Consider the following 13,471-nt stretch of genomic DNA (forward strand, 5'->3'; position numbering starts at 1 on the left):
AGGGAAGCAGGCAGGCGGCTGCAGCCGCCGGTGCCTTCTGCCCGGGGACGCCCCGGCCGCGAGGCCGCGCGTGAATGTGTGCAAGGGCCCCGCGGAGCTGCGGCCGGAATACACGCTGTCACCCCGCTTTCCACAAACCACCACACAGACCTCCCCCTCCCCACCCCCAGCCCCGCCTGCCCCAGCCCCGCCGCCGCCGCCGCCGCCGCCGCCGCCGAAACTCCCGGGCCTCCGGCCGCCCCGGCCCCTCACCGTCGGCTCGCCTTTCCCCTCGCCCGCTAGCGCGCCCCCGGCAGCAGCACCATGTTGAATCGCGTCCCCGGGCCGAGCCGCCTGGGCCGGCGGCGTTGAGAGGCGGGCGAGAGCCGGGCCGCGGGAGGGAGGGAAGGAAGGGGTGGGGGCCGCGCTCGCCCCGCGGCTTCGCGCGGATCCGGCAGTCGCCTGCCCCTCTAGTTTCGCTCCGATTTCTTTAAACTTTTTTAGAAATTCCCCTCCCTCCTTCCCTCCTCTCCCCTTGGCCTCCTGCTCCCTCCTTCCCCTCCTCCTCCTCCTCCTCCCCCTCCCTCCCTCCCTCCCTGCGCCGCCGCCGCCGCCGCCGCCGCCGCCGCCGCCGCCGCCGCCACCGCCGGCCCATGACTGAGCCCCGCCGCCGCCGGCCGAGGAATGGGCTCCGGGCTCTGGTAGGAAGCGCAGGGAGCGGGGGGCGCTTTTAAAACACCGATCTGGGTTTTTTTAAAACCTCCTTCGAAAAAATAATGGCAAACTCGACGGGGAAGGCGCCTCCGGACGAGCGGAGAAAGGGACTCGCTTTCCTGGACGAGCTGCGGCAGTTCCACCACAGCAGAGGGTGAGAGCAGAACCGGGGGGGCAGCGCCGGGGCGAGCCGGGGCGAACGGGGCTCTCCCGCCCGGGCCGCCGCGGGGTCCCGGCTGACAAGTGCGGGGCTTTCTCTCTCCCGCAGGTCGCCTTTTAAAAAAATCCCTGCGGTGGGTGGGAAGGAGCTGGATCTTCACGGTCTCTACACCAGAGTCACTACTTTAGGCGGATTCGCGAAGGTGAGTGGAAGTTTTAATTTGTATTTCCCTCTCACTCGTCTCCTCCAAAAAGTCTCCTTTGACCCCGGAGTGGGCGCTCGGGGCCGGGGGGGTGGCCCGCGGGGGCCAGAGGCGTTCTTTTCGCTCCCAGCCGGTGGCACGGAGGCGGACGGCGGCGGGGCTGTTTTTGGCCTGGTGGCTCGCGTGCGCGCGGCGGGCGCGGGGCTCGGCGGGCGGGCGGCCCGGCGCCGGCTCGCGCCCTGCCCGGTGCCCGGCCGGCCCGGCGGGGTCTGAGCGCCGCGGCGGGGAGTGCGGGCGTGCGGGGCGCCCGCCCGAGCCCCGCGCCCGCCCCGCGCCCGCGCCCGCCCGCTCGCTCGCGAGTCAGCTCTGCCGCCGCTGCCGCTCTAGCACAGGCGGAGACACAGAGACACACAGACTCTGAGAGCAGTTTTCGTGCAACTCAAAATTAGCGCGGGCAGGTTTAACATCGATAATCGGCTGCGAAATGATCCCGGCAGCCGGGGGCACAGCCTCGGCCCCTTCGCTCTCGGTTTATACAGCTAACAAAAGAAACCAGGACCTGTCTCCAAATAGCCATCTTAGGCTTCAAGGCTAGGCAGAAGCTGTAGGCCTCAAAGAAGGGCCTATGGAGATGGATAGATCTGGGAGAGGGATCGGAATCGGCCCCGGCCCCGGCCCCCCCAGAACCTGCGGACGTCGCTCTCCGGAACAGTATTGATCCTTTTGAACTTTTTTTTTTTTTTTTTTTTAGTGTAAACGGACCGCGTTGAGATTTAAAAGGGGGCGACAGAGGGACTTGCGATTGGTTATTGTCCGGGCTTCAAAAACAAAACAAACCCACCAACCCCCCCCCGCCCCCCAAACAAAACAAGTGCTCTTAAATACTGGGCTCTCGGGTGAAAACACGGTGATTCAAGCAGCCCTTGCTTAGTTACTCTTACGGATCGAGCCGAATCACCCACTGATGCCTGAGGTATCTGCAGATCTCTGTAGAATGGGTATTTATTTCAGAGTTAGGTTAGAGTTTTCTTGAATTGTGCACGTTCAGTCAAGTGTGACTGTGTTTTTAACAGGTTTCTGAGAAGAATCAGTGGGGAGAAATTGTTGAAGAGTTCAACTTTCCCAGAAGTTGTTCTAACGCTGCCTTTGCTTTAAAACAGTATTACTTGCGGTGAGTAGTAGTGACTCTTCCAACAGTGTTTGGGAATAAGGGGCTTATGGGGAGATTTGTTTTAGCAAAAAGAAAAAAAAAAAAATCCCCAAACAAGAAACAAACCTTGCACACCAAACAGTCTAAACTTCTGTTAATTTCAGTCTGAGAAACATTATCCGTAAAGTGAGATTATAATAAGGTGAAAGTTTTCCTCACCTATTTTAGGATTGTTTACATTTTTCATACAGAATCATTACAGGTGACACCCCACCCCCATCTTGGTAAACATTCTTTGGTGACATTGTTATTGATTGTTTGATATCCACAGAGGGGCAGAAGGGTGATGCTTAGTAAGAGTTAAGATAGTTAATGAAACTTTGTATCCCTTGGGAAATTTTTTTCTTTGTTTTGGAAACTCCTTTGCCTTTTAAAATTCTGACTTTAAGATTTTTTTAAAAAATGAAACCTCTGCGTGGAACCGTGTCACTGAGTAGTTTTTCAGTAGAATATTTCTGCATAGCATAGCATGTTGGTGCCTTAAGTGACGAGGATTGTTTTTAAAATATATATATATATATATATATAATATATATATTTTTTTTGGGGGGGAATTTTTGAATGACTTAAAAACCTTTAAAAGGATTATTATCTATTTAGGAAAATTAGGGATACTACAAAATGGAATACTTTGATTTGGATTTTCTTTAATTCTTCCCCTTCTTTTTTGACTATTTATTTGACAAAGTAAATTTCTTATTTAGTTGGCATGTGATACAGTTTAGATAATATATTTTGTGATTCAGCCTTAATTTTTTCTCAGTTTTTCTCCTAGGAATATTTTTATATTGTAATTTCTTATGAGGTCATCTTTTATTTTTAATAATTATTTTACTTACCCATAAAGTCTCTTTAGTTAGTGTTTGTTATTTAAAACTAAAATAATGCTCTTCATATTTATTGCTTTTTAATAATGATGTTATAGGATGGCCTTTTAGGTAATGTGGCTTCTGCATAATTTGAGTTTGGCATTTATCATTGCTCCAAATGCAATATCCAGATGTACATATTCTGTGTTATGTTCAGCATTCTGGAATAGGAAATGCAGTAATTGCACAGGTGTACTTTCTGTTGGCTATCTTAGATTGACTTCAGGCTTGAAGCTGAAGAGTTTGCAGAACTTTGTGAGTAGTTACTGAGTTACACAGAAGTCTAGAAAATATTAAATATGGTTAGTTGTTATCTTTTGTGAGGGTGTGATGGCATGTGTCAGAGTGCATTTTAAAATAAAAGACTGAAACAAAAAACAAAGTAAAACAAAATTAACCTTCAAAATTGTTGATTTAGTAATGTGGTGAGAAGTAGAAAATTTATTATTTATGGTGATACTTATTTGCTCATTTTCATTTATAATATTGAGAGGAGTACTGTTAATACATGTCCTGGTTTTCTGGTAACCAGTTTGAACCATTTGGATTTTAGACCGTTTAAAATACATGCTAAGTTATGCCTGATATTTATTGGATGATTGATTGATTGATTTTAATATCCAGAAGGTACTGTATGATATATATGTTTCATGGGATGTGTGTTTTTCTGAAGAGTTTACATTCATACTAACAGAGCTTTAGCATAATCAAATGGCTAGACTCCCAGTTTATTATAAGTTACATAAATATTGTTTTTCCAGTTGTGATTTCTATCTTTGGATCTATCATCCATTGATGATACTGTTTTTAACTATGTAGTTTCAAGATTGTTCACAACTCTGTATTGTTCTTGGGTCAGTTTGAGTTTTATGCTCTTATTAGAAGCTACATTTTGAACTATGTCCTTAGCTAAACTTGTTTTTCCTCCATATGTCACTCTCCAGGTTTGTTTTTGTAGGGTTGTAGCTAGGCTACTAGGAAAAAAGTTGAAGTATTTGTTTTGGAAAATAAAACCATGTGAAGATTTGCATGGCTTGTAAAGAAATACAAAAGAAATATGCTGGTTAAAAATTGGGTACTACCAACCTTGGAAGATTTTTTTCCATAGTGGTGTAATATTGCACAGTAAGAGGACATGTATTATGATGGGTTTTACACCTTCCTCTGAAAAATCTTAGCTGGCAGACAGGATGCCAAGCTTTCACAGTAATTCTGTTACTTAACCATAAGAGTGCCTCTTCATAGTAACCAACAGTAATCAAGTGACTTTGTAAGTTCCTTCTTTGATATGTCAAATTGAGTATCATGGTTTCTGCTGAGTAGATAATGCAGTGTGTTTTATAAATCACAGGTGGACTAATTTTTTTTTTTTAATATGAACTGCTGTTTCATTTGACTTACTGTAAGACTGTCATTACATGTGTTGTTGTTTAGAAGTTTAAAATTTGCTGACATTCCTCTGTAGTTAGATGGGTAGTTGTTAGCCTGCTATTTTATGATATATTTTCATGATATTGCAGACATTTAAATAAAGAAGAGCAAACTAATATGCTGGCCACTCTAACAGATATAGACATCAAATATAGAGACTTGAGTTTAGTGGTCTGCCAAAAGTTAGCTTGATTGTGTCAAACATACACTTATTCAGTTGTAGATTGTCTACAAAAATTTCTCAAAGTCTAAAATTGAAAATGCAATTGATTATTTGTTTTAACATTGGCAGTTAATTTTTAAAAATAAAAGTGCCTACTGATAACGTGTAAAAGTACTATATTTAAAGCTTGGATATTACTCATCTATTATGTCTATGTATTTTGTTTTCACTTAGTTCCGTTCTTGGCATGTACATCACAATATATTCCACAGATGTTCATTATTAGAATATCTTTATAAGTATAAAAGGATAAGTTAATAATTTCCCACATTTTGTAGATGAAGAAATTAAAGTGCAAACGTATCTAAATGGCTTTAGGGGCATTTGTTAATTGGACAAAAAAGTTGTATTCTTGATATGTGTTCAGTAATATTTAATCAGTCTATTATGAATTCACTTTGTTAGTCAAAGTGATTTTAAGAAATTAAAATATAATTGGAAGTTACTTATGGTTAAATTTATGCCTGAGTGTATTTATACCCAGTGTGTTCCATATTTACTCAGTTAATTTTATATTTTCATTTTGTTTTGGTGCTAAGATTGGGGGACAATTTACTGCTCTTACTTTTTGTTAAGAATTTGAAGCCTTGGTATGAAGATTTAGGTAAATATTTCAAATACTTAGTTGAAGAATTTTGTTTTAGCTTACTGATGCCAGTAGTACAGCTATAGTCAAGGTTAAGTTGATATTTCCATTATAAAACTTGATTTTTTGAAAAAGAGGTGAAATACCTTGGACTTAAAAAAATTTGTTGTATAACACTGTATGTTACTGATTTTCTTATAAAATGATTTTTTTACATGTACCTCCCTTTGGAATAGTCAGAAACTTAATTGTAGAATTGTACCCGCTATAGTGAATTTTCACTTTCATTGTGAATTTATTTATTTTTTCCCCCCTTGGTGGATGAAGCCCTGCCCTAAATTATACCAATTAAAGTTTATGTTTATCAGGTAAATAGAATGAATACACTTGTGTGCTGGGTGGTTAGTGTCTACCATGTAGATCACTTTTTTTAATAGAAAGCCTTTTATGAATCACTTGAGGTTAAATGAAAGAATGCTTCAAAATTGTAATAAATAAGAAAATAAAGTAATACATTGAGTTTGTGTATCAACAGAATTGATAAATGGAGATTGCTCTCCTTATTTAAGGAAGGAAAATAAAAGTAATACATAGACTGGAAGAAAAATTGTATCTAAATAAATTATTCATACATGCATTTAAAAATTAATTTTGTGAACTGTAACCTTTCATTTTGAACAAACCTGATTTTGATATCTTCTCATATTCTGTTACAGTTTAGAGGGTGTACAAACTTGTTGAAAGGAGGAGTGGAAAGTAGAAAAAGTTGAAAGACTTATGAGACCTCAGCTAGGTTAGTGTTGTGTCTTAGAAACCATGTTTTAAATAGCTTAAATTTGCCCTCAAGTAGAAATAAATCTAACTCTTTCCAGGGTGGATAGTTTTCACTGAGGACACAAACTAAGAACTTAACTGTAACTCCCAGAAATGTTTTTATGCTTTTTTGCATTTAAATTTTCTGCCTTAGCTGTCAACTAAAATTGTCTGCATCTAAAGAGGAGCACTCTTATAATCCTACCTCTTCTCTGTTGTTGATTTAGTGTTTTCAGTTGTTTGTGTGTGAAATCCACTATGACTGATAGAGAAGTATATCACGTCTGTGAATGTTTTATAATCTGAAATGAAATGATATTGGAAGTTGGAAAAGGAAGGAAAAACTAACATTTTAATTCACTGGAATTTAGGTGCATTAGTCAGTGAGTAAGTACTCAATACTGCATGTTTTTAGGTAAAGTATTTAGAGTTTTTTTCATTATTATTTGGGGGAAGGCTGCTTATTGGGCATTTTCCAGAGTTGTACAGTCCCTCCTCAAGTTTGCTAGTAAATGTAGGGTTTGTTTGAATTAGGAAGTAGAGGACATATGGGGGGTGGATCTCTTTCTACTGCTTTCATCTGGCACCACCATTGTCACCACACTCTTGGGTATTCAGGATCAGAGTGGAGATTCCCAATTTGTGCTGTATGAAGCACTTGTTTTCCTGAAATGTCAATATGTTTCCCTGAAAAAAGGCTAAATGAATTTGAGTAATAACGATAAATTTGTGTTACTTCATTGAAGGACTTCGTAGAGACTGTATTTTGTTAATGTGAGTTGTGGATCTCAAGACAATTTGGAGAAACACTATTTATTACCTCCCTCCCTCCACCTATGGTAAATGATGGTTCCCAAACACTACCATACATCGCAGGGGAATGTTTGCGGAACATCTACTAAGTTCTGTGGAGCACAGTTAGGGAAACCCTGAGCTAGAAGAAATGAGGGTAAAGGAAGAAAAATTTTAAATATGGAAAATGAGAAATGAGAGGTAATTATGTATATTTATATAGATATATATACAGATTTAAATGATTTTTATGGTGCTGTTATTTGCTTATCTTTATCAATTGAAGTGCAGAATTATATTGGTAATACTTAAATAGTTGTTCAAATAGGGGACATTAAAATTATCTTGTGTTCATTGCCAGGAAGAGAAAGGTAGCCAAATCATTGGTCACATTGTTTTGCAGAATAGTAATTACTTTTGTGGAAATATGATAGTCATGCTAAAATCTGTATTTGCTTCAGTTCTACCATTTTAAAAACATAGGTCATAATCATGAATTTTGATTTTAGGGAAAGCTGTTTAGAAGTAGATCTTGTTTTAAGGACCAAACTTACTGGAGATAAAAATAGAGATGTTAGAATTAGAGATTGTCATCAAATATTTTATGTTTTGAAATTGTAAGCATAATTGTTACGAAAAGCAAAAGTATTGGCTTTTGAATTTAAAATAAATGTAAATAATATGGTTAGTTCAGTTATCCATAGTAGAGCTCAGGAAATAGGCAGGTTGATTCTTTTTATTCAGAAGTACACAAAAATGTATATATGGTGATTGATACTAGTATTGGTTACCTATCATAAAGGTTATTAATGGATTCACTTAGGATATAAAACTTTTGGGGGACCTGGAATAAAGAGATGGTTTAGAGCAAATTGTCACTCTCAGCAGCATTCAGATTTTCTATGAATTGTATTGCGCTTTCCAAGAATTGTGTTATTAAAATAGAGTCTAACATATAATTTTTTGTTTCAAACATTAAAAAATATCACTTGTGCTTGGATACTTTTTGAGTATTCATTATGCTGTGAATTTAAAGTTAAATTCGTTTCTACAAGATATGTACCCTTGTGACTAAGTATATTGCAGTGATCTATGGCTGGAACTGGAATCTCTTGGTGATATGTAGGAATAGATACTGCATTATGAATTATTGTCCCCAAATGATTCATATTTCCATTAATATCTAAATTAGTGTTTGCAGGTCCACCCCATCTTACTGCAAGAGAATTTTATGGTGGGGCTGAATCTCGTTTTGGCTCTTTTATCCCATTAGGCTCTTAACAGCTCCCTTTTCCTATCATGCCACTGATTTATTGAAGTAGTGGGGTCAGTTGTCCTTTAGAATGCCCTAAATTCTAGATTTGGTTGACTGCTTCCTTCTAGTGTCAGTTAACTTGTTCCTCTATCCCCTGAATCTATTTCCTAAAAACTATTAGATTTAAAGATTGAAAAAGTTCAAGTTTAGTATTTTAGGTGTACTTTAATAGGTAGTGCTGTGCTTTTCATCAGATTATGAGGCATATAATGTTTAGTTGTCCTGTTTTAGTGGTGCTAAGATTGATCAGTGGTTTTATGACTTAATGGTCTAAAACACTATTTTCTTAAAGTGTGCCCCAGGTGATTCTTAAGTACACTGAAGTTTGAGAACAGCTGATCTAAGTGTTGGAATTAAACCAATTGAGTTGCTGAGATAACTGGTTTAACTTGGCACCAACATGTTGGCCAGGGCTGTATCCAGAGCAAAACCTCTAGGTGACATCTGGTCTAGGGGCACCTGCTCCAGCTGCACCTGTCATCTCTAAGCAGAGCCTGGACACACCCTACTTTGTTTCTGGGCTCTAGAGAAGATAACAAGGGCTCCACTTAAATTAAGGGAAAAAAAAGGGGTAAATGAACTACCAGTTTGAGCTTATCCTAACTGTATTTGTATAGTAATTTGGATTTTAAAAAAATCAATTAAAAATAAAATTTCTTAATATCTAGGTTTTGTTTTTAAATAAGACTTTATAATATTTTCCCCAAATGGAATGCCATTTATTTTATTGAATTTACTGACCGCTTTTTCTCTTTGTGAGGATTTTGTTGGTCTGTCTCAGTACTGCTTAGGGGAGTTAATTTATATTGTATAAATTCCTTTAAAAATAACAATACTAACAATAGCTTGTTTTGTTTAATGCGCTTTATCTTCATGTTTCAAACTTTTCATATGTGAGATTTTATTTTTATCATTTCAGATTTCAGAAGTAATTGATGTTATTTAATCTCAGAAAAAATAACACTTAAAAAAGAATTTCTTTACACCACTCAGACACTTTTCTTCTGGAGCATACGGGCTACTGAAAAAAAACAAAAAAGGCCGTAGGTTATTATCCAACTTTCAATCTTAAGTGTCAGCCATAATTGCCACTTGGTAAGGTTTATTTTATATATTTTCAAACCACACTTTCTCCCTTTTGCCTTTCCATTCTTTTCCCTGGTGATAGACCTGCTTTACATTTCACACAGCTTTGTTTTATACATAACCCTCCATTATCCACAGTTGTTACATATCTTCAGGTATATTCCATGCCCTAGTATGTTTATCTTTTGCTTCTTTCAGTAAATGAGTTTTTTCATTACTGTGTAATGGGACCAAGCCAAAGCGTTGCTTTTTATGAAGTAGGATTTGAATAAAGTTGTACAAGAATGTATTATTTGAATATACATCTTAATGGGATACATGGCAAGTATCTTTAATTCTTTCTTTCTGAGTTCTTAACTATTGTACTTGGTAAATTCTTACTTATAGTGTTCAGTGGTCAGCTGCTCTGTGCACAGAGATGATGTTTATTATATAATTATAATATACACATCTTTCATGGTGACGTGTTTTCAAATGAAATTTGTTTTTGCTCCTCTCCTAGCCCACTGGTTATTTTAAATAAATAAAATGTTAATATAAACATATATGAGGTCAGTAGGAACATTCTTCCATTAAAATAAGACAAAGTAGAGACCATAGTTAGGGCCCTAACCTGTTGTACTTTAGAGGTGGGGTTGAATTTAAATGTGTCAGTAATAATGCCCAAGTTGATCACACTTTCCATAATGGTTCATAGGTTAAGTGAATTTTCAATGTACTTGAGCACAGATCAGACCACTTAGTACTTCATAAACAGTATTTAGTACCTAAGCAGGCTGTACCTCCAAGTGCACTCACAAGTAATAGGTCAAGAGTGCTTAAGTGGTTTGGTATAATCTTTTTAGTTTACGCCATTAAAAAGTCAAATTCTGAATTTTTGAGTAGTTTTTTCCAGGTAGCCCCACATTGCGATGTATTAATTTAGTAGTAAAAAATCTGGTTGAGAGAGAAATGGTAAACCTATCATTTTTTTTCCTTCCTATGTTTTCTTTTTTCAGAATTGTTAAATCCTTTTAAAATTTTATTTATTGATTGATTGATTTTTGGCTGCATTGGGTCTTCATTGCTTTGCATGGGCTTTCTCTAGTTGCAGTGAGCGGGGGCTATTCCTTGTTGCAGTGCGCGGGCTTCTCATTGTTGTGGCTTCTCTTGTTGCAGAGCACGGGCTCTAGGCACGTGGGCTTCAGTAGTTGCGGCACGTGGGCTCAGTAGTTGTGGCTCGCAGGCTCTAGAGCACAGGCTCAGTAGTTGTGGGGCTCGGGCTTAGTTGCTCCGAGGCATGTGGGATCTTTCCGGGCCAGGGCTTGAACCCGTGTCCCCTGCATTGGCAGGTGTATTCTTAACCACTGTGCCACCAGGGAAGTCCAGAATTGTTAAATCTTTTTTTCGCTTTCTGTATGTGAATTCTTGTTTACACTTCATTTATATGGACCAGTTGTTATTTTACCACATTTGCTTTGTGTTTTCCTTTTTATATGTGATGGTGTGTATACATATATACCATATATACCCATTATTATAATTGTTATTATTACTGTTGTTTAATCATTTGCTGTCATTACAGTTATAAGGCCCTTTCCTCCTAAATGTAAGTGTATATTACTTAAGAATAAAAACATTCTCTTATGTAACAATAGTAAAATAATCAAATTCAGAAAACTTAACATGAATATAATCATATTATCTGTATTATATACAGATCTTATTCAAATTTTACCAGTTGCCCCAAAGATGTCTTATAGCTGTCATACCCAACCATCCCTAATCTGTGATCTTGTATCCCATTTAGTTATCTGTAGTTCTTCAGTCTTTTGTGATACTACCATTTTAGAAGAGTATGGGTCAACTGTGCTATAAAATTTGAATTTTTCTGAGGTTTTTTTCAGGATTAGATTTAGGTTAAGCATTTTTGGCAGGAGGTATGTGATGTCACTTTGTCCCATTATTGCTGACATTAACTTTGGTTAAGGTGATGTCCACCTGGTTTCTCCACTGTAAAGTTTCCATTTTCTGTTTTGTAATTAGCAAGTGACCCGTGGAGACGTACTTTGAGACTGTAAATATCTTGTTCACCATCAAACTTTTACCCAGTGGTTTTAATATCCATTGATGATTCTTGCTTCAGTCAGTTATTATGATGGCTGTATGATGTTTATTTTCTAATTTTATCATTTCTTCTACATCTTATTAATTGGCAATCTATGATATGGAAAATATTTTTATTTTTTATTTATTAGATTTTTATATTATACAATGGATTAAAATCTATTACAGCTATGCATTTTGCTGCTTCAGTTTGGCCAGGAGGAGCCCTTTCAAGCTGCCTTCTGTGTATTTTTATCAAGTTACTATTATTTTTGAGCTCTTTCTTGCCTTCTGACAAAATAAGATCTTCTAGAGTCAACTTGTGTTTTGCTTTCCCTGCTGTAGCAGCAGCTATTTCTGCAAGAAGTCCTGGTTCCTTTTAGTGTGTAATGGTATATAGAAACCAAATCTGGGTGGTAGATGTACCCATTGTTATTGGGTTATCTTTTCTTCTGGGCCCTTTCAGAGGACAGAGCTAGGAAGTTTACTTATTTTAAATATGAATATACACATTTTGCAAATCATAAGGTAATACTGATATCTCTAATTACAATCCACACACGTTTTTTCTTGCCTTCTTCCATTCCATGTATCTCCCTTTAACTGCATTGAGAACCCTAATTCCTAACACCAGTGTATTTACTTATCTTGTTAGTTTTGTAACACATAGAGAATAGTTTCAGAATTGTTATACCCATACCACTACAAACAACAAACCCGCCAAGTAGAGTTACAAATTTGTTTGCATTTCTTTTTGTGTTCAGACTGACTTTATATCTGTAAATAATTGTGTTAAAAAAGGTTCACAGTGACTGGATTCTATTTTTCTGGGTATTGGTATTCACTTAAAACAGTGAATTTCACATTTTCTCCATTTGTATTCAATTTTGTGTTTTCCCCTTTTTTTGTTCCTTTAATTTTATTTATGAATATATAAAACCCTTAAGATTCTAAAATCAAAATTTAAGCAAAGATACGCTTGGAGTTTACCCTCTACCCTCTTTTCTTCCCTGTCACTTCTGCCCCATTCCTACCCATGCTCTTTTGGTAACCAATAGTTGCTGGTTATCCTTTCTGTTTTTTTGTTTTTGTTTTGTTTTGTAAAAATAAGGAGATACATACATGCATTTTTAGGTCCCCATCTTAACATTGAGAATGCACACTATTTTTTTTATTTTGCTTTCTTTCATTTAATATATTGGGTTGGCCAAAATATTTGTGCGGGTTTTTATACGATGTTACGGAAAAACCTGAACGAACTTTTTGGCCAGCCCAATATCTTGCCTATCACTCTAAATAAGTTCATAAAATTCCTTTTTTTTTAAACAGCTGCATAGTATTCCATAGTGGGGATATATCCTACTTTATTTATCCAGTCTCCTACATAATGACTTAGGTTTTTTCCAGTATTTTACAATAACAAATAATGTCACATGAATAATCTGCAAATCTAGTAGGCTCATGCAAACCTATTTTCAAATTTTTGGAGATGTATCTTCAGAGTAAATTACTAAAGTGGGGGTTGATGCAATAATCAAAGAATAAAGGCATATGTATGTGATTAAATTCTGCCCAATTCCCACCGGATTCTCTCCAAGTAGGAGAGAACTATTTTGCATTCCCATCAGCAGTATATGAAGGTACCTGTTTCCCATAGCCTTACCATGTGTTTGTCAAGCTTTTGAACTTTTATCGATCTGAGGGGTTAAGAAATGGTATGTCACTATATTGTAATTATTGTGGCTTTATATAGCATGTTTTAATATTCGGTAGTGCCATTCCCATCTCATAGTTCTTTTTTTACAAGGTTTTCTTGGGTATTTGTTTATGGTTTTTTTTCCATATGAACTTTAGCATTAATTTGTCCTAGTTTCAGAAAAAAGCTTTTTCTTTCTTTTTTTTTTTAAAAATGGGGATTGCATTAAATTAAAAACAATTACCTTAGGAGAATGGACATGATGATACTGAGTTTACCTAGCCAAGAAAAATAAAAGTCTTCTATTCAA

The 13,471-nt window shown here is 37.8% G+C and overlaps 1 protein-coding gene across 2 annotated transcripts in view; it reads left to right on the plus strand.

Moving 5' to 3' along the window:
* Positions 1-639: 639 nt before the first annotated feature.
* Positions 640-13,471, plus strand: part of ARID2 (AT-rich interaction domain 2) — a 164,481-nt gene continuing 151,649 nt past the window's right edge. Inside the window, exons 1-3 of one of the 2 annotated variants that reach the window (XM_082636994.1) lie at positions 640-847; positions 962-1,055; positions 2,129-2,226. In XM_082636994.1, coding sequence (XP_082493120.1) covers positions 756-847; positions 962-1,055; positions 2,129-2,226 — 284 coding nt within the window. In that variant the 5' untranslated portion in view covers positions 640-755. Of the gene's footprint in view, positions 848-961; positions 1,056-1,842; positions 2,029-2,128; positions 2,227-13,471 lie in introns of those variants that run through there. The other variant, XM_082636995.1, reaches the window with a different exon arrangement.

Source organism: Mesoplodon mirus (genome assembly GCF_964341445.2).
Source record: "Mesoplodon mirus genome assembly, chromosome: 11".
Classification (NCBI taxonomy): Eukaryota; Metazoa; Chordata; class Mammalia; order Artiodactyla; family Ziphiidae; genus Mesoplodon; species Mesoplodon mirus.